At 34.4% G+C, this 25,231-nt stretch overlaps 1 protein-coding gene across 1 annotated transcript; it reads right to left on the bottom strand.

Annotated features, from left to right (window-relative positions):
- Positions 1–6,463: 6,463 nt before the first annotated feature.
- LOC150096032 (uncharacterized) lies at positions 6,464–25,133 on the bottom strand. The gene is made up of 5 exons (XM_090409602.1): positions 25,125–25,133; positions 24,923–24,985; positions 21,905–22,150; positions 8,670–8,771; positions 6,464–6,730 (listed from the first exon to the last, which is right to left on the bottom strand). The coding sequence occupies exons 1-5, from the start codon at positions 25,131–25,133 to the stop codon at positions 6,464–6,466; spliced, it is 687 nt and encodes a 228-aa protein (XP_090265728.1).
- Positions 25,134–25,231: the final 98 nt, after the last annotated feature.

The raw sequence follows: 25,231 nt of genomic DNA, 5'->3' as shown, positions 1-25,231 counted from the left end.
CAGGAAGGATAATGGATGGCAATGCTGTAGCCAATGAAGTTCTAACTGAGGCTCGGCTATTGCTGTTACCCTCCTGCCATGATCAGAGCTTTAATAGCTCAATAACACCTTAGCCGTACACTGTCCTCTACAGATAACGGGGAAGATGAAAAGCATTCTTGCTTCGCCCATAAAAAAAAAAAAAACAAGAAAAAACTAAGTTTTTGATGAGTGTTACAGATACATAGCGCTCTATTCTGCAATTTATAATCCGGAAATGCAACCATTATTTCACAAAAAATGTGTACATGTATACGACAGTAAAATTTCACAGTCAAGTATATAACTATATATTTAGCTGGCATAATGTGATTTCTATTAGGAATTAAGAGCTATTTTTAATCATTTCCTGGGATAGAATATGTGAAATGACCGATAGATGGAAGCACAAGCACCTCGTTAAAATGGAATATATGATTCTCTCTCTCTCTCTCTCTCTCTCGCAAACACGCACACACGCGCACACACACACACAGTGTTGTGATCAAAGAACCATCAGTTAACTTTGGTATGATTGATTTTAACGCAGATATCGCAAGCAACTCTAAAAGCAGAGAAACTTTGACAAGAAAGAAGTGGCGCTTTTATTATTGATAAAGAGTTGCTTTTGGCTGTACCACGAGGGGTCTTAATGAATGTTTATTGCAAACTACGATGCAATTACAAAAATGAGGTCTCGCATATTTAACTCATGTTTTTTAAAAGGCATTTAACACGTGACTAAAGCAAAGCAATTCAGGTTTTATATTTCAACACTGCTTCCGTCAACCCTTCAGCCAACACCCACTGTGACACAAGACACAAACTAGGGCTCGACCGTGGCCGGAGGGGTACACTTTCTCCTTAATAACGTAGAGTTATCACCTGCACAGCACTTAATAGCCGAACTCTGGAGATGTACATGCGTATTTTTTTATTTTTTTGTTTAATAAATTCAGCAATAAAAGAAAATAAAAATTACAGAATTAAAAACTTTTGGACGCTCATTTTGTCCAGCTTGAACTGTTTATGTATTATTTTCAAACATAAAATTCTTTAAACCAAAAATGAATGATTCAATTTATTATAAGATAGAGAGTATTATATGATATGTATTGTCTTTTTTTATATATAATATAAAACCTATTCATATTTCTTTTTTCTTCAGTTTCTGACAAGTTAAAATGCATTTGACCTTCTGCTTGCAGAGTGCATGCGTAGAACATTTCGCAGAAGTACTCTACGCATGCGCTTTAATTACAATGCCTATATATATATATATATCTACACATGCGCTTTAATATATCTCGTGGTCGTCCGGTATCATCCTCTAGCAAGAGGGTTGCAGCAGATGAGCAGCTCTTCTCCATGTCTCTCTGTCTGTCGCTTCCATCATTATTAAACCAGTCCATTCCACGATGTCATTAAACCACTCTCTAGTTGGTCTTCCACTTCTTCTCTTCCCCTCAACTTTCCCTTGTAATATAGTTCTTGCATAACTTGCAATACTCCAAGCTGTTGCTTTAACTATTCCAATTCTAACGCCTATTTTAGTGTTCTTGTTTATTAAAATTCTCTTCATTTCCATAAATGCAGATTTAGCTTTGCCTATTCTATTTCTAATGTCCAACTCTGAAGTTCCTTTCTCTGAGATCCAGCTACCTAAATATTGAAATCTTTCCACTTCTAAAATCTTCCCTCCGCATCTTATCTTTACATTATCTCCTATTTTTCTGTCCATTATCATTATCTTGGTCTTCTTTGTGTAAATCCTTAGTCCGTACTCTTTACAAGCGTTTTCAATTCTTTGAATAATTTGTTGCAACCCATTTTCACTTTCTGCCATCACCACTATATCATCCGCATATCTTAAGTTATTAATGATTCTTCCGTTTATTTTTATTCCTTCTTCTACATCCTCAAGTGCCTCTCTAAATATTTGTTCACTATAAAAGTTAAACAATAATGGTGATAATTTGCATCCTTGTCTGACTCCTCTCTCCACCGGGAATTCTCTGTTTCCTCTCCATTTACACACACTGATGCTATTTGTGACCAATATAATCTCTTTAAAATTTCCAAGTCATAAGAGTCAATATCAGTATTTTCTAGAATGTCAAAAAGCCTTTCATGTTTCACTGTATCAAATGCCTTTTCAAAATCTAGAAATCCCCAAAACAACTTTCCACCATGGTTTAGTGTTTTCTCCCCAATAATTCTTAGACAAGTTATAGCCTCTCTAGTTCCTCTGTTGGTTCTGAATCCAAACTGCTCCTCATTCATTTCTTTTTCTATTTTATTCCTAATTCTCTCTAAAATTATTTGCACCAGAATTTTTGCTGTGTGAGTTATAAGACTTATCGTTCTAAAATTGTTACAGTCTAAAACTCCCGTCTTTTTTGGAATGGGGATAAAAATTAATCGTCTAAACTCCTCTGGTAATTCTTGTCCTTCATAAATTCCGTGAATAATTTGCCATAACACTTCCATACCTTTTTCACCAATATTCCTTATAAGTTTTATCTGTATACCATCTATTCCAGGGGATTTTCCTTCTTTCATCTTTTGAATTGCTAGATTCAATTCCTCCCTCATGATGCACAGTCTCTGTTCACTATGTTCTTTCCTTTGATTTTCTCCTCTTTCCCTGTCTTCATAAAGTTTACTTACATATTCTTCCCATCTCTGTAATATCTTCTCTTTTTCTATCAGAATTCCACCTCTTTCATTCTTGATTGCTCCAGTCCTTAGCATCTTTCTCCTTCCTGTCATCATATTAATGTTTTTATAAACACCTTTTATGTCCCTTTTTTCTGCCTTTGCTGTTGTATCTTTACTTATTTCATCTAACCACCCTTCCTTTTTCCTTCTTATCTCTCTTTGTATCTCCCTACTCAAGTCTTTATACTGCTTTTTTTCTCCTCTGTTTTACTATTAACTAACTTTCTTCTTTGTGTTATTTTCCTCAAAATATTTTCCGTCATCCATGGTTTCTTTCTTTTCTCTCTTTCCTCTTCTTTTTTGACTAAATGCAATTCTGTAGCAGTAATTATGCTTTCCTTCAGAATCTTCCATTTTTCACTTGCATCATCATTTTCTTGTATATTTCTCTCGTTCATTTCTTCCTCTACTTTCTTTGAGAATTCATTCGCCGTACTTGGTATCTTCAGCCGCTCCATGTTCCATGATTTATTCCGTTTCCCTGTAGTTACTTTTTTAGATGAATCCTTATCTTAGTTGACAACAATATGTGATCTGTATCACAGTCTGCTCCTGGATATGTTGTCACATCTTTTATAATGTTTCTATATCTTTTGTTTATCAATATCTATTTAATATAATATCTATCTATATCTACACATGCGCTTTAATTACAATGCTTCATTGAAGTTATTTTTCCAGATATAACTATTTGACTTATACATTATTATAATTTCTGGATAAAGACTATAAGGCATTTATTTAAGAATATATTAAAATCCTAGAAAATAAAGAAATTGTAATTAATATATTAAACCTACTAAAAGGTTGTAAAGCGCAATCTTAAGAATACGAAAAGATATTAATATCTTTTACAAAATTACTTTTTAGTATAAAACTGACAAGGAGAATAAAAAATATCGCAAAGAGTTTGATGTTTTCAAGTCTCTATGGAAACAGTTTAAAAATTCGACAAAGAAGGTTTAATTTTTTTATCTCCATTGCTAAGCCTTAAGAAACATGACAGATAGTTAACAATGTTAATAAAATATTCATTTAAAAGATATAAATCATAGGAAATTTTGTGAACCGAAGTTAAGTGAAAGTAGAAGAAAAGTGATGCAATTAATTGATTTTTTTAAAATTATCAGTTCTTAAAAGAACTGGGCGATGGACTGAGTCCTTGGCTCTTTATCCCATCATCTGAATGAAGAAATTCTGTGTGGATGGAGTGTCATTGAGCTAAAAAAGCTCGAGTCACGGCTGGGTAACGGCAATAGCCGAGCCTCAGTTAAAACTTCATTGGCTACAGCATTGCCATTTGTTACCCTGGAAGTCCTAAAAAGGACTTATGCCTCGTAACAAAAGCCGTATCCTTAATTATCATAGTCCTTATAAGGACTGGCTTAAAGGGGCGAAGCAAGAATGCTTTTCATCTTCCCCGTTATCTGTAGAGGACAGTGTAGGGATAGGGTGTTATTGAGCAATTAAAGCTCTGATCATGGCAGGAGGGTAACAGCAATAGCCGAGCCTCAGTTAGAGCTTCACTGGCTACAGCATTGCCATCCATTACCCTCCAAGGGTATTGGATTGAATGAATCAGTCACCGCATCACACGGTCGATTGATTAATTTCTCCCCTTAATTATCAGTTCTTAAAGTTCTTAAAAGAACTGGGCGATGGACTGAGTCCTTGACTCTTTATCCCGTCATCTGAATGAAGTAAATCTGTGTGGATACAGTGTTATGGAGCTAAAAAGCTCTAGTCATGGCTGGGTAACGGCAATAGCCGAGCCTCAGTTAAAACTTCATTGGCTACAGCATTGCCATTTGTTACCCTGGAAGTCCTAAAAAGGACTTTTTTTCTCATCGTCACCACCTCACATCACATTTTTTCTCCTCTCCTCCCCCTTAATTATCAGTAATCATTACTTTTTATTTTTATTTAATGTCCTTATAAGGACTGGCTTAAAGGGGCGAAGCAAGAATGCTTTTCATCTTCCCCGTTATCTGTAGCGGACAGTGTAGGGATAAGGTTATTGAGCTATTATTAAAGCTCTGATCATGGCAGGAGGGTAACAGCAATAGCCGAGCCTCAGTTAGAACTTCACTGGCTACAGCATTGCCATCTATTACCCTCCAAGGGTATTGGATTGAATGAATCAATCCAATTTTTTCTCTCTCCTTTTATTTAATGTGTAATCATTACTTTTTATTTAATGTAAGATTATTAAATTTTAATGAAGGTGTAGAAATAAGTATGTACATAATTTTAACAATTTGAAAAAATATTTCTTGATTTTAATAAATTATTAATTCATTTTAAAGTCGTAGTGATATTATATAATACTAGTATAGGTTTAGAAAGAGAATACTTTATTATTAGAAAAATTAAAAAAAATCAATGATGATAGCATTCAGTTGTCATTTCCTATATTGCTTTTCTATGGTACTGTTTGGACCAATTTAATTATCCATTGTAAGAATTGACTCCCTTTGAAAGTAGTATTAGATTCTATACAAAGACTGCTCCTTTAAGTAAGTTTCCGGTTTTGGGCGTACTGTCTGGAATCCGAAGAGGAAACATGAGACAAAAGGACGTAACATTTGTTTGACTTAACATGCTTCTTTCTGTTCAATCATTTACTTATCCATGGCGGAAGAGGAAAGATAAATGAAACAAAGCATTCTGTTTGTGTGTGTGTGTGTGTGTGTGTGTGTGTGTGTGTGTGTGTGTGTGTGTGTGTGTGTGTGTGTGTGTGTGTGTGTGTGTCACTTTCTCTGGAAGTTATCAGAGCGAATCCAAACTACTATGTATGTTGCAAATTAGTAAAAAACCTCAATTGTATTGCAAAGGTTGGAAATTTTAGACATTCCTTTTAACATACCGTGCATCAAAGAATAAAACCTTTGACGTGGAGACGTATGAATCCAAAAGGTTAAAGTGCAACCAAACAAAATAATAAAACTTATTTTATTATTTTTTTTTTCATGTTCAAAATCAATAACGAAATCAGGAGCAAACTTAAAACTAATGATTTTATTCATTTATTTCATTTACATACTCAAAATCAACAATGAGATTTAGGATCTTCTAAGGTACCACAGACTCAGTTCTTTGAAGAAAAAAAAAAAAGGAAAAAAATAAATATACAAAATTCGGTAGAGAACTGCCATAGAAACTTTGTTTTTCATCTTGAGTCTATTCTGATCCGATCTTCCTTAAGTAACAGAATTCTGAAATAACAAAAAAGGGGGTTAGTGATTGCTAATTACATTTATGGTAATGAAAGTTTTATGGCCTCGTTTATGTGTAAATAGTGATCAAGGTTATAAGATATCGATAGACTACTTTACGAGTTTGTTTTGTTTATCATCAATGTCTGTTCCAGATTAGATTTATAGTAGTTTTTGTTATGCGTAGTCTGATTTAACAGTCAGGTGGGATTGCTAGCAAATCCATTAACAACTATGTGACCAGTTTTTATTATTTCAACAATCTTTAATCTAAATAGTGTAAATCTCTCATGAGGAATAAATCTGATTTGGAAAAACAAAGAAGATATTACCCTACCAACTTTCGATTAGACCTTGGAACACAGATAATTAATTCTTTACTCCAGTAACACAATTAAAACAATTGTATCATTCCTCTAATATTATGAATATATTTGGGGAATTTACTTAAATCAAAAACAATAAAGAGATCATCCTTACCATAGCATGTGTCGATTGTGTGAAGGCATTTAATATCCATGACGTTGTGGAGCTTGTGAGTGTATGTCTACCGAAGCAGGATTTTGATTTGCTGTGCCTGGTTCGTTGGTATGAACATTTGCTCTAAAACCATGCTGATCAGCTACGTAATGGACTTGACGATAGAGCCCATAAGCATCTCTATAACCATAGCTTCCCTGGACATTGCCATAACCGTCACTAGTTTCCTTCCTAAATTGATGGTCGCCATAATCGCCTACTATATCATAGCCAAATTCGTAAGGATTTGGTCTTGCCTATGATAAAGCAAAATAACAAAAAAAAAACTATATTACGTAATCTTAGATAACAGTTTTCAGTATATAAACAAATATTAATATAATAATACAGTATTATAAACCAATTAATAAAAAATAAAATAATTTCTGTTATTATAAAAGTTGAAAGACACGCACTTATTTAGATGTCATAATATCTTATTTGATAATAATATTAATTATTAAAATTATTATTATGAATATTTATTAAGATTTTTTTATATATTAATATTTATTATAAATATCTAAATATTTGAATTTAGAAACAACTTTTCATGACATTGGGTTAGAAATATAATTTTGATAATAATTATTTTATTTTATACTTAAATATATGATATAATTATGACTTTGGCAATAATAATACCTATAATTTATGGTAATAGTTATACTACTGAACCTACAGAAATACAATTCTTATTGATAACTATTTTGAATTTGATTTGAGATTCTTTATAAGGACTGGTTTAAAGGGGAGAAGCAAGAATGCTTTTCATCTTCTCCGTTATCTGTAGAGGACAGTGTTACCCTCTTGCCATGATCAGAGCTTTAATAGCTCTGATCATGGCAGGAGGGTAACAGCAATAGCAGAGCCACAGTTAGAACTTCATTGGCTACAGCATTGCCATCCATTACTCTCCCAGGGTTTCATCCTTCTCCTATATCGATTCTTATAGTCCTTATAAGGACTGGTTTAAAGGCGAGAAGCAAGAATGCTTTTCATCTTCCCCGTTATCTGTAGAGGACAGTGTAGGGATAATGTGGTATTGAGCTATTAAAGCTCTGATCATGATAGGAGGGTAACAGCAATAGCCGAGCCTCAGTTATAACTTCATTGGCTACAGCATTGCCATTCATATGTAAAGGTAAAGCCGTCTCGAAAAATTCGGACGATCCCTAGGCCACTCATTCGTGGACGAAAGACCGTCCATCTCAGTGTTGGCTCCACTCAGTGATGGCCTTCCACCCACACACCACCACCGAGCAGAACCGCTCATATTCCGAAGAAAAGCATTCACCGACAAAGCTCCTCAGCGGGCCGTCCCGGAGAACACTAATCCCGGAGACTCAAATTGCTCCGTCAAGGCAAAAACCCTAAGAGAACGAACTCAAACGCTCTCGAATCTCTGCGCCCCAGGGGGTAAAGTAAAAGTAACAGCCAAGCCTCAGTTAAATTTCATTGGAACAGCATTGCCATCCACTACCCTCCAAGGTTATTAATCACAGCCCCTATGTCGACTTTTAAAGTTCTTAAAAGAACTGGGCGATGGACTGAGTCCTTGACTCTTTATCCCGTCATCTGAATGAAGAAAATCTGTGTGGATGGGTTATTATTGAGCTAAAAGCTCTAGTCATGGCTGGGTAACGGCAATAGCCGAGCCTCAGTTAAAAGTTCATTGGCTACAGCATCGCCATTTGTTACCCTGGAAGTCCTAAAAAGGAGACTTGATCTTCACACCCTATATCGGTTCCTTAGTCCTTATAAGGATAAGGACTGGCTTAAAGGGGCGAAGCAAGAATGCTTTTCATCTTCCCCGTTATCTGTAGAGGACAGTGTACGGATAAGGTGTAATTGAGCAATTAAAGCTCTGATCATGGCAGGAGGGTAATAGCAATCAGCCGAGCCTCAGTTAGAACTTCATTGGCTACAGCATTGCCATCCATTACCCTCCACTGGTAGTAAGTCAAGGTCAATCTATATCGATTCCATCTTACGTTAAGTTATTTAAATAAAATGATAACATATAAATTATGGTGTTGCACCGTACATTCAAACTAACAACTCAGTTATAATAATGGAATAAAATTTTATTTATTCCATTATTTAAGATCAATTAAAAAAAACTAATATTAATTTAATAAGCCAAAATATTGCTTAAAGCAAGCGATACAAAATACGATTATCAGCTGTACTCACGTAGTCATCATAATCATGTACATATCGTCCTCTGTATAATCCATAAGATGGATGACCATACTGGGCCAAGGTTACAGCCAATAGAGATACAAATACGATAGCCTAAAAAGACACGTGTTTCTATTATTTCAGAAACAGCATTGAATATGTTAACATAGTAACTATATTTTTGTATGGTTTTTGTTATGTATTTATTTTGTATATATGTATATATATGTATATATGTATATATGTATATATATATATATATATATATATGTGTGTGTGTGTGTGTGTGTGTGTGTGTGTGTTAATTAAAATAATCTCTACAAAATAGTTCAGGTGAAAAGGCAGCAAACACCATTAAGTAAAAAAGATAGCAGATTCTGAAGTTCATAAGGTTAGGTGTTCATGACGTAGTATATAATAATATATAATAATAAAACAGCTGTTAAAAACTAGAAGTTTAATTTAATACCTGTAAAATTCGAAGTAATTAATTTACGTAATAGTTCAAGGCTACTTTTTATAGTATTATTAACCTAGATCCTTGAGTTGTACTAAGTACAATAGTGAAAATGCAAACGTTTAGGGGGGGAAATATCTTCTGTAGCCAAGAAGATATATCCAATAACACATCACGAAATTTCCCTGTACTCTCAAGGGAGAATAGAACAATATTAAACATTATTTCTACCAAAATTGTGTGTCTCAAATTGTTAATAGGATCCTTGCTATGATTGCTATCACAAGGAAATGCAGCATCGCGGTGAAGTATTACATGACCCAAAATATTCATTTAAGAGAGCGGGAAGCACAACACTCTCATTACCAATACTTTAGAATACTGTTGTCTATTGTTATATGTACTGGGAACAGACAAAAAAAAATAAATATATGGGAAAAAATTTCCCAACTTACCGATCCAAACATGGACATATTTTTCTAGACGATCTGAAAGTAACTCGTAGTATTCAGTACCAGCACTCAAAAAAAATTACTCAAAATTAATCGGACTGGTTGGGTTCCCTTTTATATGTATATTTCAAACTTCCGGTTTAATTTTACACACGAGTGACACCAATCGACAAAATATATAATGAATGGTAGTTAGCGAAAAAAGCGTTGTTTGCAAAGTACATTTGTGTGGATGTAAAGATTTCATATCAGAAAAAGATAAGCGAATGAAATATTTTATTTATAAATACGCATATTGAGTGTGCATTAGCGCGTTAATAGGAAATCGCATTATTAAGAAAAAATAAAAAGCAACGGACTCCTGTGAAAATATCGTAGTCTGTTCCCTTCTTGCTGAGTTTATTTGTAGACTGCACAGAAGCGTGACGTCACATCTCTTGGTTGAAAACACAACCAAATTATTTTAGAATAGAGTGAGGAGGAAAAATAGATTATTGAGAGCGCGAAATAAGAGTAAGCTCAGTGAGAGAAAAAGAAAGAAAGAGAATGACAGAGTCTTAATATCATAATTATACAATAAAAATGCATCAAAGTATTCAAAAAAAATCTTCAACTCCTTTAACTCACCTTCATCATGGTGTTGTCCCAAACTAAATACTTCTATTCGTTGTCACTTCTCAATAATGACAAGTAGAGCAGGCGAACGTTTTTATAGAGAGGCAACTGGCCCACTCAGGTGAGAGCAAATCCATCTATTTTCCTCTAAGACGCGGCCTGAATTAATTTCAACCAAAGTTTAACCATCTTACCTTAGCTCTGGAACACCAACTGTTAGATCTGGGACACCGAGGGAGTTGCTGGAGGGAATACTTCCTGTTGAGGAGCCCTGACACACCCCACACAACGGTGCAGTTGGGGGTAGACACGGACACCACCCTCATCAACATGCGAATAGCTCTTTCCCTTTCAGTATATATAACTGTGGTTAGTAGCCCATTTCAAATTCAGATCCGTCGTACAAGATATTGGTTTCCATTCATTAACAGTCTTACACAAGAAGTCATCACATGGGTAGATTGCAGTTACGTATTTGTTTTAATATTACGTATTTACACAAATATTACGTAAATACCTAACGTATTTCAATATTAATCTTCAATATTATTTTATATGAAATTATTAAACGCTACTGAAACACCACTCATTTGTCTGTATTTTTAAACCCAACTTTCAGAGATTCTTCTTGTAATGTGGTTCATTTATTTTCAATATCTACATGTCTGTGAGCCATTTGGCATACATCATCTGCATAATCTAGATCACCCCCCCCCCATTTTATTTATTTTCCCATGATATTCCTCTAGTATGAGTCATTTCTGTTTGTTGTAGAACACCATCTAGCAACCAGCATAAACAACCATCCAGCAAACAGCATCGTTGCATTCCAGATCGACTTGGAATGGTGCCAAATATCCATCATGCGAGTTTGGAATTAATTACAACAGTCCCTCGATTAGTGCGCCTAATGCCTTCTTTAAAACAGGCGCATTAATCGAAAACGCACTAATCGAATATAATAACCTGTTGGAAAATGTATAATTTCTTTTTTGACTCTTAATTTTTTTTTTTTTTTTTATATAAAAGAATTAGGGTATCTATCAGGGCCTTGTTAAAGGAAAACCATGAAGCTGAAAGACAATAAAACATATTCAGCATATAAATTTATTATTCTGCTTCTTAACAGAGAATTGAGCTAACGTAGTTTGGCGGGCATTTTGTTTCTTTTTTCATACAACTGACGGTATGGCCCTATTGCCTCTTCTGCAAATTTTACTGGTTCTCTCTTCACCAGGGTCAGTTTCTAAGCATTGCTGCTTAAAAACTTCGATTGTAAGAAAACTATTTTAAAATTGTTTCTGTGAAATCTCTTTGGGATTATCAGGGATTAAATTTTCTTCATATTCTTCAGGATCTTCTCGGTGTGTATCTAAATTTAGCAGGTCGGAATCACTCAATTTCTCAGAATAAGATTTAATTGACTTAGATTCATTTGAAAAGCCTCTAAAATCATTTGCACAATGTGGAAGAATGTGCTTCCAAATGGATCGCATATTGCCAGCAGTAATTTCATTCGACTTTGCGACTTTATAACCAGGCTGAGATGTCTCTGATTTGGCTAGGAAAGTCTTGGAAGGCATTCGCTTCCAAAAAAAGGCCGGTTTCATCGACATTAAATATTTGTTGGTCACAATAGTCTCCTTCTTGTACAAATACTTTTACTCATGATTAAAGGTTAGGAAAATAATTTAAAATAAAAAAGTGAGGAAAACAATCGCACGAGATAGGATCAGCAAAATGCTATGTAAAGCAAACATAAATTTTGGCAGTAAATGTAGAACAGAGTGTACATGGAAATAGTGTAGTATGCCATTAAAAAAATAGCTTTGTAAAATGTTTCAATTATGTCATCCTGGTGAGTGATTTTTTAAAATAGTTAGCCATAAAAAATGCATAGATCGAAAATTTTTTAAATCTGTAACATTTATTTTTAAGATGTATATAGGCGCACTAATCGAATTTTAGAGGCGCACTAATCGAAAACGCACTAAACGGGGGCGCATTAATCGAGGGATTACTGCATAACCTTCATTTGTGAGGTTTATTATCTTCTATGGCATTCCTTAACTCTGAAGTGCTTATTTTAAATCTGTTTCTTCCATCCATCTTACTTTGTGTATTCTGTTATGTTTGCCACCTGTTACCAAGTTATATTTACGACAGAGTTACACCAATAATTAGCCATTGGAACTTCTGTCTTCCAAAACACCCTTTTTCCATTACGTTCTCGAGCTTCTCATTTGTACCAACTTTAAAGTCACCATGAGAAGCATGTTGTCTTTATTATGCATCTTCCAGGACATATCAAGAAATCTACAAAGCTTTTTTTACCTACAAAAATGTATTCTCTGTTGGAGCATAACATTGGACAACTGCCAGAATTGCAAATTTATTATTTTTTTTTTTAAATTTATTATTTATTTATTTATTATTATTTTTAATGACTTAATAACTTAAATTTTTGGAAACTTATGGGTTGTTAAATCACAGTCTTTTATTATGGTAGTAGGGCTGTCACCCTTTTACACTAAGAGATGCATTTTAAGTATTTCCTCTTGGACAGGTGTTATACCAATGATTCTCGGTCACCAGAAACTCTTTTGCGAATAACAGGTTCTACTACTAAAAGGCGTGGTTGGTATTTGAGCGGAAGGGATTATATGCTAAATCGTAAGAAAAGTTAAAAAACACATTAAAAATAAATTAAATAATAAAAAGACTTTAAAAAATTAAATATATTCATAAGTGCAACAATTATTAATAAAAAAAACTATAAATAATATAAATACACCTAATAATTTTATTTATAAAATAGTAATATTAAAACAAACAAAAATAAAATTCAAATTTTATTGTTAATTTGTTGATATCGTTTGATCGAGGTTATTTATTTTTCAATCTCTTTTATCCAAAATTGGACAGCTACGATTCTGAAATAGTATTAAAGCCGATTTTATAATTCTTCGATGTGTCTGTATGATTTCGAATTTAATTTCATTCAATAAATAATTCATTAGAGATTACAAACATGATTTAATAGCCTAAAACTAAAATGTGATCATTAAAAATATCATGGAATAATGCAACGAATAAAAGCCAGATCTAATCGGACATCACTTGGATATATGGAAACAACTAGAAAGTGAACAAGGTGGTCTTCTGGGGAGAGCTAGGACTTCTCTCTTCCGTCTGCACAGATCCGTCATGTCCCAGAAAGGAGCCCATACTACTACAGACTATCGTTTTTTCTCCCCAATTTTATTATGTGAATTCTTTTACGCTCCCTGAAGTTTTTACCAAGAAAAAAAAAAGAAAAAAACAACAACTAAATGTTCTTTAATTAGGCTTATTATATTTCCCATAGAAATTAATCATTACTTTTGAGTAACGATTCTGTTTTTGCTTACAAACTCCTAACTGAAACGAATTAGGAGGTCATTGACACTTTATCCTGATTTTTATGGCTTAAACTTTACGAAGATCTTCTGGGCGCCCTCACATCCTTTCGTTTTGTTATTCGGATGGAGAGTGAAGATCTCTTTGTACAATGCAGTCCCAGCATCGCTGTATTTCAGCCAGGATATTAACGATGGGATTGAGAGAGCGACTGTCACGATTGGATCAAACTTTAGCAATGCCAGTGTATTGAACTAAAAGGTGGTGATCCTATTCTTAAAGAAGTATGGGATATATTTTCTCTAGACCACGCACCCTTTCACCAGAGAAGTCGCCTCGCCAGTTCGTACTCTTATGACTCAAGACATCGCCATATTTAAAGATCTTCAGTTGGTTCATCAGAAATATTATGAAGAACACTATAGAAGAATTGAGAAATTTGAGTTTTCCATAATTATTGGAGGTTATTACATCATATTTCGGTTGAATCCCCACCTACTTAACATCTTTTCGCGAACTGAAGTGGAGGTCTTCAGTGTAATTTCACAAATGGAGTCCATTGGGAGAAATCAATTCCATTTGATCCCGTGGAAAGGTGCTGGAAATTTAGTGTCGTCTGTAGAATACGACAAGCAAACAATTTTAAAAGAAAATGGATATCCTACTCAATATATATGTCTTCTTCTTATTATTATTTGGCACCGCAGCCCCATGTAGGGCCTTGGCCTCCCATTTCTGGGTTTCATAACTCACTACGAGGTGGGGTCGTTACCCCCCACGCTCAACCATGTGTAATTGTCCGTGAAGCGTTGTGTTCTTAAGACCGGTTTGTCTGCTTTGCGGGGGGAAAAACCCCAGATAAACTGTGGAGAAAAACACTCAGTCTCCGCCCAAGACTGGCTAACTTGGCTATGGCTGAGAAAGGTCCTTAAGCTCCTCATGTCAGCGACGAGAATCGAACGCAGGACATTCCTTTCCAAGGCACATGGTTGTGGAGCGCGTAACCACTCCGCAAACAGCGCGAACAAAAAAAAAAAAAAAAAAAAAAAAAAAAAAAAAAAATATATATATATATATATATATATATATATATATATATATATATATATATATATTAGTATAGTAGCTTCACATGAAGACAAATTTGAAAAATTAGGCCTAACGTGTCTCAGTTAATCCTATAGTCCTGTTGGTTAAGCCGTTGGCATTCCAAGCGGCAATTTGCACAATTTGGTACAGAGAAAACATCAGTAGGAAAAAATTCACGAGCATTTAGCTCGCCCTGTGAATGCAGAGGGGTTAAGCGATTCCTAATTTAATTTGATTGGCTAATTTAAATAAAATAGGGTTGTGGACTGGGGACAATTCATTCAGTGATTGAACGTTGGATTGATATTTAACGTTCTGTAGAATTACAATATCTAAGACATCAGATCTACCAATAGGACTGTGATGAGTAGGCTCAGTAGCACCAGCTACTACAATATAATTTTGATCCCGTATAGTTCTATAGAATGCGACCGTTTTTATTGGTTGTTTTGCTGTTCCAAGCTGGGTGTTTTGAATTCAGATCCCCAGCGATGATGATGGACTCCTTGATGATAAGAATGGTAAATGAACCGACAGCAAAGTTTTTGTTGGTGAGTTGTAAGCAGCATAGATTTTGAGTTTAGCAGTTGTGTTGGTGTAGACTGCAATGCCTGTAATCTCTAAGTTAGTGGTTGGAGGATTGGCTATTGAATTGTGCTTGATGTAGATAAAAATGGCAGTGCTACCGGCTCTGTAATCCAGTCTGTCATTTCTGTAGAGCAGGTATCCTTATCCTCTTCATTTCGGATTATCTGCAGGTCTTAGATGGGGTCATTTATTAGTATCATGTCTGGATTATATCTTTGTGAAAATACTTGAATTTCCATAGTCTTGTTGGTTAAGCTGTTGGCATTCCAAGCGGCAATTTGAAGTGAGTTAGGAAGAAATTTAATTCTAATCATAAGTGAGTGCCGTTAGGATAGAGTGGTTTTTTTGAAAGAATCTTTTTGTAGAGGTTCATGATGGATCAGATTCACTGAAATCCTGCAGCATGGTAACGAGAGAAGCAGTAATGATCGCAGTCAGGTTAGGATGTGTTTGATCCTAGGTGGCGGTGCTTTCATGGGGCGAGCCACTTCGGCGTAAGTTCTGCCCGTATGATGAATATCTGCTTGCTTAAAAATTTCTGCTTGAGTTTGAGGAAATTCTGCCTCCTTTTGTTGTGTACGATGAGTTTGAGGAAACTCTGCTTGCTTTAGCTGTGTGCGAGGTTGAGAGGTGGACTGATTATTTTTTAATGCCACAGATTGGCATTAGATCATATATATTTTATATGAATTTTGAATTTCCACGTAAACAAGTGGCATCGGGCTCTTGCCAGCTCGTAACATTCTGCTGACCTTAACCGGAGGCAGTGATGTCCTTCGTCACTACTCTCAGAAAGATTTCTTTCAGAGCTGAGGGAGAATGTATAAAATTGCATACTTAGGTCGTCCATTATTTTTATTAATCGGCGAAAATGTATACATATATATTTAGTAGCTTCACATGACAAATTTGAAAAGTTCGGTCTAATGTATTCTCAATTAACATAATCCTAACACTGTGGTGGGCTGAATTTTGCTTCCCTCATCGGTGTTTTTGGCCCATGAATAGGCAATTTCCTGGTCATTCATGACTGAAATGAAGATGTTTTTTTTTTTTTTTTTGTCTATTTATGAATTAAGAATCGTCTATTTATGTGTTTTCCTCCTCTGGTCTCATGTCATCTCCTTCTGTCATTACCTGTCTTGGAATAGAGGTTCAAAAAACCTGGCCATTTGTCCTCGAATTTCTTTAATAATTTTTAAACATCTCATGTGCAAGCTTTTTATCCCGATTTTGAATGAAGGCATCTGTGTCCAGATTATTCATAGCTTAAGCAACTTATCTGTGATAGCTATTATATTATTATTTTTCTGTAAACAATCAACGACTCCGAAACATCACAGTTCATAAAACACAATTGAATATTCAAACAAATAAATGACATTGCAATGTAATCATTACAAGTTATTTTAACTCTATTTCAATATTCACTATTCTAATTTCTATAAGGTGTTATAGCAATTTTTATAAATTTCTTAAAATATTTCTTTTAAGTTAATTATTTTGAAATATTTTATTCATTTATTATACAAATAAAGTTTTTTTTTAAAAATTGACAGTTTTATTAATTTATTTACTGTTTTTAGTTGTCCCTAGTGCATAATGTTTGCAGAACTAATTATGAAACAGAATTATTTAAGGTCACAAGAGCCAAGCACAAACACCTGTTTGTGCTTGGTTCTTATCTGCTCTTAAACCATCAGGCTGCGAGTTTTAACCCGTCGCGGGCAAGAATGATTGTTACTGTCTTTAGTTAGGAGATGAATTTCATTTCCTGGTGTGTCAGGCCTGAAGTGGCTTGAAAATATTCCACGCTTGGTGTTTAGAGCAGAATATTCCACACTATGCAGAAAATAAATATAGATACCGTATACAAGCTGATCATAATTAAAGTATCCCTGTCTAAGGCCTCATGGAGCGCCATCCAGTGGCACAATGCATCCCTGCAAAGTTTCGCAGCATGTAGATCACTGGATGGCGCTGAATGCGGAAGCGATAGCTGAGGAAAAAAAAAGTAGTTAAAAAATTCACCACTAGGGTCGTAAAAAATAAATGCACGGAATTTGCATATCATGCAACCCGCAGGTGCAAGGAGGGTTTTAAAAGATGAACATGGGATTTTACTCTTCGTTCTGGTTGTAAATATCGTCCACAGTGATAGTACCACCCTTGTTCCCAACGTGCTTTGCTCGTGAAGCTGTACTATCTAAACAATTTCAATGTTGTTGCTGCACTCCGCAAATTTCGTCCATAACAAATATCGACGAGGTCCACCATCTCCATGTGCTCTACGACGAATAATTAGTCGTTTTAAAGAAACAGGATTGTCGGGAGTTAGACCTAACAGAGGTCACAAACTAGCCAGTTCACAGCAAGTGAACTGGCTTGGAACTGCGCAACTGTCTGGAAAATTCTATGGAAGAGTCTGCATTTCTACCCATTCAAGATAACTGTGACACAAGAGTTGCGCCAAGGCATGTTAAAGCAAATGTCAGTCGACTAACATTCGCTTTAACATTCTTTGCTCGAGTAGAGTTGGACGCTGCGTGGCCGTGGATGATTATGTGGGGAGATGAGGCTCACTTTCACCTGAAAGGAGCTATGAATACCCACAGTTGTCGGGTATGAGCTACGCAAAACTCGCATGTAATCTAACAAATTCCTTTGCATGTACCCAAAGTACATGGGGCCCCCCTCCACATATCGGTCGATGGTCGATCCATACAGGAGGATCTTCAAGAACATTTCACGGAAGTCAGAGTGATTAGCTGTGCGTTTCCCAATGTATGGTCACCTCGTTTACCTGAGCTGACCCCTCCGTGACTAGTGGCTCTAGGATTTTCTTAAAGATAGGATTAATCGGGATCCTCCTGATAACTTGCCGCTGAACCACAGCATGACGCAGCATGTGCGCAACATGTCTCAACCAGCTGCGTTCTGCCGTTGAACAACTGTGCAGAGGATGCAGTTAGTGGCATACCAGGAAGAGCAGTACATTGAACAGTAGAACCCGTGAATGCATAATGGAAGTGAATAAAAATTCGTTAGTTATGCTTGTGTCGCTTTTCTGTTTCTTACACAAAGAAAAATTATTAAATCTACATTAAGTAGAAGTAGTAATTAGGCACACAGAGTCACCTGGTGGTGAATTTTGGAACTAACTAATCTCTCTCTCTCTCTCAGATATCGCTTCTGCATGACACAGAATATATTTCTGAAAAGTTTCGCATTATTTGGCTCACGGGGTGGATCACGCGTTCCACAAGGCCTTAAACAAGGATACTTTAATTTTGATCACCCTGTATATATAATTAATAGCAAAAATCATTGGAATTCTCGTTATTAATTATATACAAATGGTACGAATGCACCATTATGAGTTTACAAAAACCTTTATTATGTGGGAGTCACAAAAAAAAAAACAATAACTTGAATTTTGTCTGTTTATATCAGTGTTACAAAATAGCGATTTTAGCTTTTGACATTAACAGATAAAGTTTCTTAAAAACTTTTTTCAGTCACTTTATTTAGCCAACTATACAAAAATATATGGCATCAATAGCATAAAGTTGATCGTGAAGAAAAACAGTATGATTATTAATAAAAAGGGTTAAAGTTATTTTCACGAATTAGTTTAAAAAACTAAAAGCATTATCTTCTAAAAACAGATTTTTAATTATTAAAATAAATAAACAAATATATTTATTAATAAATAAATATTTCTTCCGAAATATTCGGAATTCTTTTTCGTATTTAGTAATTCTATATGGGATCGGCTATGAATTTTTGCACATAGCTGAATATCATCCGACTTATGACCATAAATATTTTATTTACTTATAAAAATTAGATTTATATGTATGTTATAACAATTTATTTTTATTATTTTATAAGTATTTAATATTTGTTTATTTAATAAAATATGATTTTTAATAATGGATAATTTGTATTAAAATAATATTAAAATTTGAAATATAATAGATTATTAGACACCAAATAATTTTATATATGGAAATTCTATATTAAGTAGCATTCTAGTCAGTGGGGGAATCCCGACTGTCCATACCCTTAGAGGGTAATGGATGGCAATGCTGTAGCTAATGAAGTTTTAACTGAGGCTTGGCTATTGCTGTTACCCTCCTGCCATGATCAGAGCTTTGATAGCTCAATAACACCTTATCCCTACACTGTTCTCTACAGATAACGGGGAAGATGAAAAGCATTTTTGAGATTTCACCTTTACTTACATAGTCGGTGATTGATTCATTCAATCCAATACCCTTGAAGGGTAATGGATGGCAATGCTGTAGCCAATAAAGTTCTAACTGAGGCTCGACTATTGCTGTTACTACCCTCCTGCCATGATCAGAACTTTAATAGCTCAATAACACCTTATCCCTACACTGTCCTCTACAGATAACGGGGAAGATGAAAAGCATTCTTGCTTCGCCCCTTTAAGCCAGTCCTTATAAGGATATAAGAGTGATTTGGGAGATGGGATCGACTGTGAGATGCGGTGATTATTAAAACTTGGTGTTAGCCAATTTATTAATATTGTGATCTGATATATATTTTGAAATGATAACTACTACTATCCTCACTGACTAGATTATTTATAGTCCTTATAAGAACTGGCTTAAAGGGGCGAAGCAAGAATGCTTTTCATCTCACAATATTAAATCTCACAATATTTATTTCACAATATTAAAACTAAAATGGTGCAGCCAACGAAATCCTAATTAAATGGCATGATCATGAAGGGTAATGAATGGCAGTGCTGTAGCCAATGAAGTCCTAACTGAGGCTCGGCTATTGCTGTTACCCTCCTGCCATGATCAGAGCTTTAATAGCTCAATAACACCTTATGCCTACACTGTCCTCTACAGATAACGGGCAAGATGAAAAGCATTCTTGCTTCGCCCCTTTAAGCCAGTCCTTATAAGGACTATAAATAATCTAGTCAGTGAGGATCATTTCAAAATATGTATCAGATCACAAACGTATTTACAGATGTTATTTGAAGTAGCAGAAAAACCTATTTTAAAATAATAGCCGATATTGACTAACGAAACAGTAAAAAAGAAAATTACGGTATTCTTGAGAAAATAATAGGAGATATAAGAATGTATTAACTAATACTAATTACAACATTTGACGTTTTGGTATAAGACACTGTAAATAACAGTTTCACCAATAAATATATTACACTACTTACAAAACCGTGTTACTAGTAAAAATAGTCGAAAATTATAACCCATTAAGATAATTAGAACTACCATTTTGGTATATTATATATTAATCAATTTTGAATATTGCTTAATCATGTTACTCGTTTTGTGGCTTCTGGTGTGTGAGATTGATATAATATTGTATATACAACTCTACCACGTTACGAAAGGTTTTAAACCTATAGTATATGAGTGCAGTGGGAGAGCTAAGAATTTTTTAAAATTATTTTCATCTCATTAGTGTTTCTTTTATTTATTCTTTTCATATTCCTAAAGTCTTGCTGCACGGAGTCCAAAGGGACTTCTTCAAGCTCCTTTGGACCTCCCAAAAATATACGGTTAATGTCAATATTCCAAAAACAATAACAATTTTGTTGTAGTTTAGAGTTACGGTCGAAGCAACGAAGTCTACGCAAGTATATTGTATTTATCAGCATGTGTTCTTTGGAGGGTTTGGATTTTTTTAGGCTTGTTCCAAAATGGGTTTTTTTTTTTCCCTGCTAGACATTTCTATTTCTCATGCCGGAGTTTCCCAGAGAGAAAAAAAACTCCTTTGGAACAAGTTGAATCAGTTAAAATCATGAAAAAAGTTTTTAAATAACTTCGTTGTTAACCCAAGCATGCGTATATTATTGTTGACTATTTTTAAAATGCGATAATAATATTGTGGATATTTCTTTGTAATGTGCAAGCTTTGGTAACAGTATTATCAGTCGAATTTACTAATTTTAGCAAAAAAAGAGTTCTATTTAAAAAAAGACTAGTTTCAAATACAGTCAAGATGGCTTTAATGGTTTTCTGAACATACACAACTAGACGAATTACATTGGCGTTGGAGCATTTACATACAAGCCAACTAAAGCTGTAGCTTTATTATTATTATTTTTCCATCTTGGTGTACATGAAAGCAAGTGAATACAAATATAATAAATAAATAATGAGTCGACAGGATTTCGTAGCTGAAGTTACAGCAAATTAGCAGAGCAGCCAAGCTTGTAGAGAATAGTCAACTGGGACGAAACATTATAAGTACTGATGCAAGCAGATTCTAGATTTGCCTAAGAAATTGCAAAGGTTTTGTTTAATCAAATTGAACCATCAGCTAATTCATGTTTTAAACTATTTAACTAATCCAAAATATTTAGTTTAACTTTAAAAAAGTTCATATTTTAATTCAATTATTTTAATGTTTTAAATGAATTTAAAAATGTTTTAAATTTAACTTAAAATTACTTTTAACTTCAAAATCAGTAATAGTTAATTTTTATCAAATCAATTGAATGAAATTTTCGAGTTTTGACACATTTAAATAATAATGTCGCCGTATTTTGTAAAAATATCAAACGGACTTACGCCTGAGTTTATTTAGTAGTGTCTGCCACGGCCATCATGAGAACCATACCCATAAGGAACTTGTACAGGGTCAGCATGAAGGGCGACATCAGCAGGACTCTGGTGGGCAGTACCAGGTTCATTGGTCCTAACATTGGCGCGGTATCCATGTTCATCAGCTACATAGTCAACGTGACGATAGATGCCATGTCCATCTGTGTAACCATATGATCCTTGAACATTGCCATGTCCATCTCCAGATTCTTTTCTATATTGCTGATCTCCATAATCTCCAGCTACATCATAACCAAAATCATAGGGAATGGGCTGAGCCTAAAAAAAAAAAAAAAAAAAGAAGAAATATTCAATAAGCCTAATTTAATCTGTCACTTTTAGCTTCATACATATAAGTATTGTTGTGTGGCTATCATAGAAACATCAATTAATCTCACTCACAGTTAATTTGTAGCCTAGCAACAGGCAATAGTTCATTTAATAGAACTTTTGGTGCTTAGCAACTAAGTCATTTTTTTATTTCATAGAAATTTTGTTGCCTAGCAACTGTCCTTTGTTCATTATATTGAACTTTTGTTGGCTAGCAACTGCCCTTTGTTCATTTCATACAACTTTTGTTACCTAGCAACTTAACAATTTCATAAAATATGTATTATCAAGCAAACACGTTTGTTTATTTCATATAACACTGGTTTTCTAGCAATAATGTTCTACTTAGATTATTCTTGTTCTAATAATCTACGGGGATGCAGTTTACCAAATAAAAAATGTGGATTTTTTTTATTAGCAGAAACAAGGTAACGGCCTCATCTTCTTAGCGATTTTATCTTTTCGTTTTAGAAAGCTATTAAAAAAAGTATTTTTCCCGTGTCACACAGGTGAATAAAATGCCTTAAGACATTGACAAACTGCTCTCTCTCTCTCTCTCTCTCTCTCTCTCTCTCACAGCAGCTTTCACCTGCGTACTTCAGTTCTATTAGGAATGCCCTCTAGTAAGGGCGGAATCGTCTTTTTTAAAGGGGGTCATATGGAAAACTGTTTCTCTTAGAGACACTCCATGACCGATTGGGCGAGTTTGGTATGCAGCCTTAGGGACTGTCCTCCTAGCATAAGATGGAGTGAACTTCCTGGAACCAGTTCTATAAACTCGCTGTTGTAGCGAAATATAATCACAAATAAAAATAAAAAAAAGGGAAATGACTCATATTTATGTTCATAAAGGCATTTATAATACATTTTCTTAATATAGGATGTCACTTGTCCCATGCATTCACAAAACTTCCCTTCAGGGACTTTCGCAATAAATGAGTGCGGCAAGTTTAGCGTCCTAAGTATTTAACTTCTGCATTGTTGCCTAGCAACACATTCCGCAGTTCTTCACATTTATTTTTCATTGTTTATTCGTAGAAGTTTTATCTAAGCAACCGTTTATTTCGCCTAGCAACAAATTCTACACTATTTTTTTAAAAATTTTTTTATTGTTGCTTATGGCAACCGTTTATTTCATGTCTCTCAAGGATTATTACCAGCAACGAAATACACACACACGCAAATTCAAATTATAATTGTATTGATCAGCATTGTTATTTATAAATCAATATAGCATTTAAATATTAGGGGGAAAAAATCGTTTATTTCAAAATCTGAATTAACGTTAAAATTTCCTATTATAACGATATTGTAGCGCTCTCATAGAATGTTTTAAAGTGATGACATTTAGAACAATACGCATATATATTAAACTACCAAACGATACGGATTCAAATATCCTTGCGTTTTTTTTTTGTGATGACCTTATTGTAACCACACAATGATCAAATTATGTCCCCCAAGTGACATATGACACGGCGTGACTTAGTTTTGTGTAAGAGAATGAAAACAATGCTTCATAGCCTAGGATAGACTAAAAGAGCATGAAATAGATGAAACGATCTTTTGAAAACCGGGTTCAACATTTATGGTGATCGCATAATGTCTTTTGAACTAGGTGAGTTGTGTCCGGGCTGTGAGAATTCGATTATCTTCCCTTAGGATTGGGGGATGGTGTAAAGGAATTATCAGATCCCTGTAATACAGGAAGTGAACTAGACCCCGTTAAGAAGTAACTGAAGAATGAGCACTCTATTGGAACAGATGCGAAATATCTTATCAACAATGGCACTTAGCCTAGAACAAGTTAAAAGAATACCAAGCATTTAAAATATGAAATGCCAAACTCTCAGATATTAAAATTCACCTTTTCCTAAGTATATGGACTAAATAATTCTCCATAGAATAAAATTTAATTTTTTTTTTTTTTTGTCGATTAAGACCTAGAAATCTTTACGTTTCTAATCATAATAGTAATTTATTTTAAGTGATCACTGTGCTACTTATTTTGGACTGTAGGAAAATCACCAGACTTTTTTAAAGCAACTTAATTAGCAGAAGCCGATACAATTTTCTTTTTTTCTTTTCAGTTAGATGATTTTACACCTTAAGGGAAGCTGCTAACCTAGTCCATCCCCCACCCCCCAAAAAAAAAGATTTGCCAAAAATATGAAACTAAACAGGGTACATTCAGGTTCCAGATACAAGCTAGAAATCAATAGAAAAATAATTAAACAAATGATGAGTTTTAAATACTTTTTAAGTCGAATTAACTCAGAAGGAATAACTTCAATCGAGCTACAAGTAAAAGCGCTTAACACAAACAAGATTTCTCGATTTTAAACAGAACAGTACGGAAAAATAAAATCTATTGCAACTAAGACATGTCTCTATATATATATATATATATAAGTGCAAAAAGAAGGAATAATTAGAAAACTAGAAAAATTAACATATTTTCAAGGACCTTTTTTTCTCAAGGGAAAAAGAACTTTGTAAATATCCACTCAACCTGGGATTAGTAGTCAAAGTTAGTCGATGACATAAAAACCAATTTGGCCTCGATAATTCAGCTTTATTTTTCGGAGAGGAAGTGGAATCAAATACGACTGATCCGTTTCTATTTGAGGCTAAAAGCCTTCTCAAATATCCTAATAAATATGTCGAATTTCTAGGATTTCTGTATCTTAATAGAAGTTTTAAGGATCTTAATTCACTTACGTAGTCATCATAACCGTAGCCAGAACCAAGAGCTACGACCACAAGGGAAGCGAAGACAATTGCCTGAAAAAATAAAAAATAAAAATAATAATAATAAAGAAACAGATTATAAAAACGCTAAATGTCATCTGAAAATAGTAATGATTATAACTGAAGAACTCATATCGAAAATGAAACCGTTGCTATGGCAACCAATACGTACCTTAAGCATCTCTGAAACGGTAATTCACTACAGACTTGGCTGCACAAGAGAAAATTGCAAGTGAACGATCAGATGTGATCAGGGATTTTTATACTTGGGGAAAGACT

The sequence above is a fragment of the Typopeltis vanoorti genome, chromosome 19 (assembly GCF_054136105.1).
Source record: "Typopeltis vanoorti isolate ZY-2024b chromosome 19, IOZ_Tvanoo_1.0, whole genome shotgun sequence".
NCBI lineage: Eukaryota > Metazoa > Arthropoda > Arachnida > Uropygi > Thelyphonidae > Typopeltis > Typopeltis vanoorti.
The sequence above is the reverse complement of the archived record's forward strand: the minus strand, read 5'-3'. Positions and strand labels throughout refer to the sequence as shown.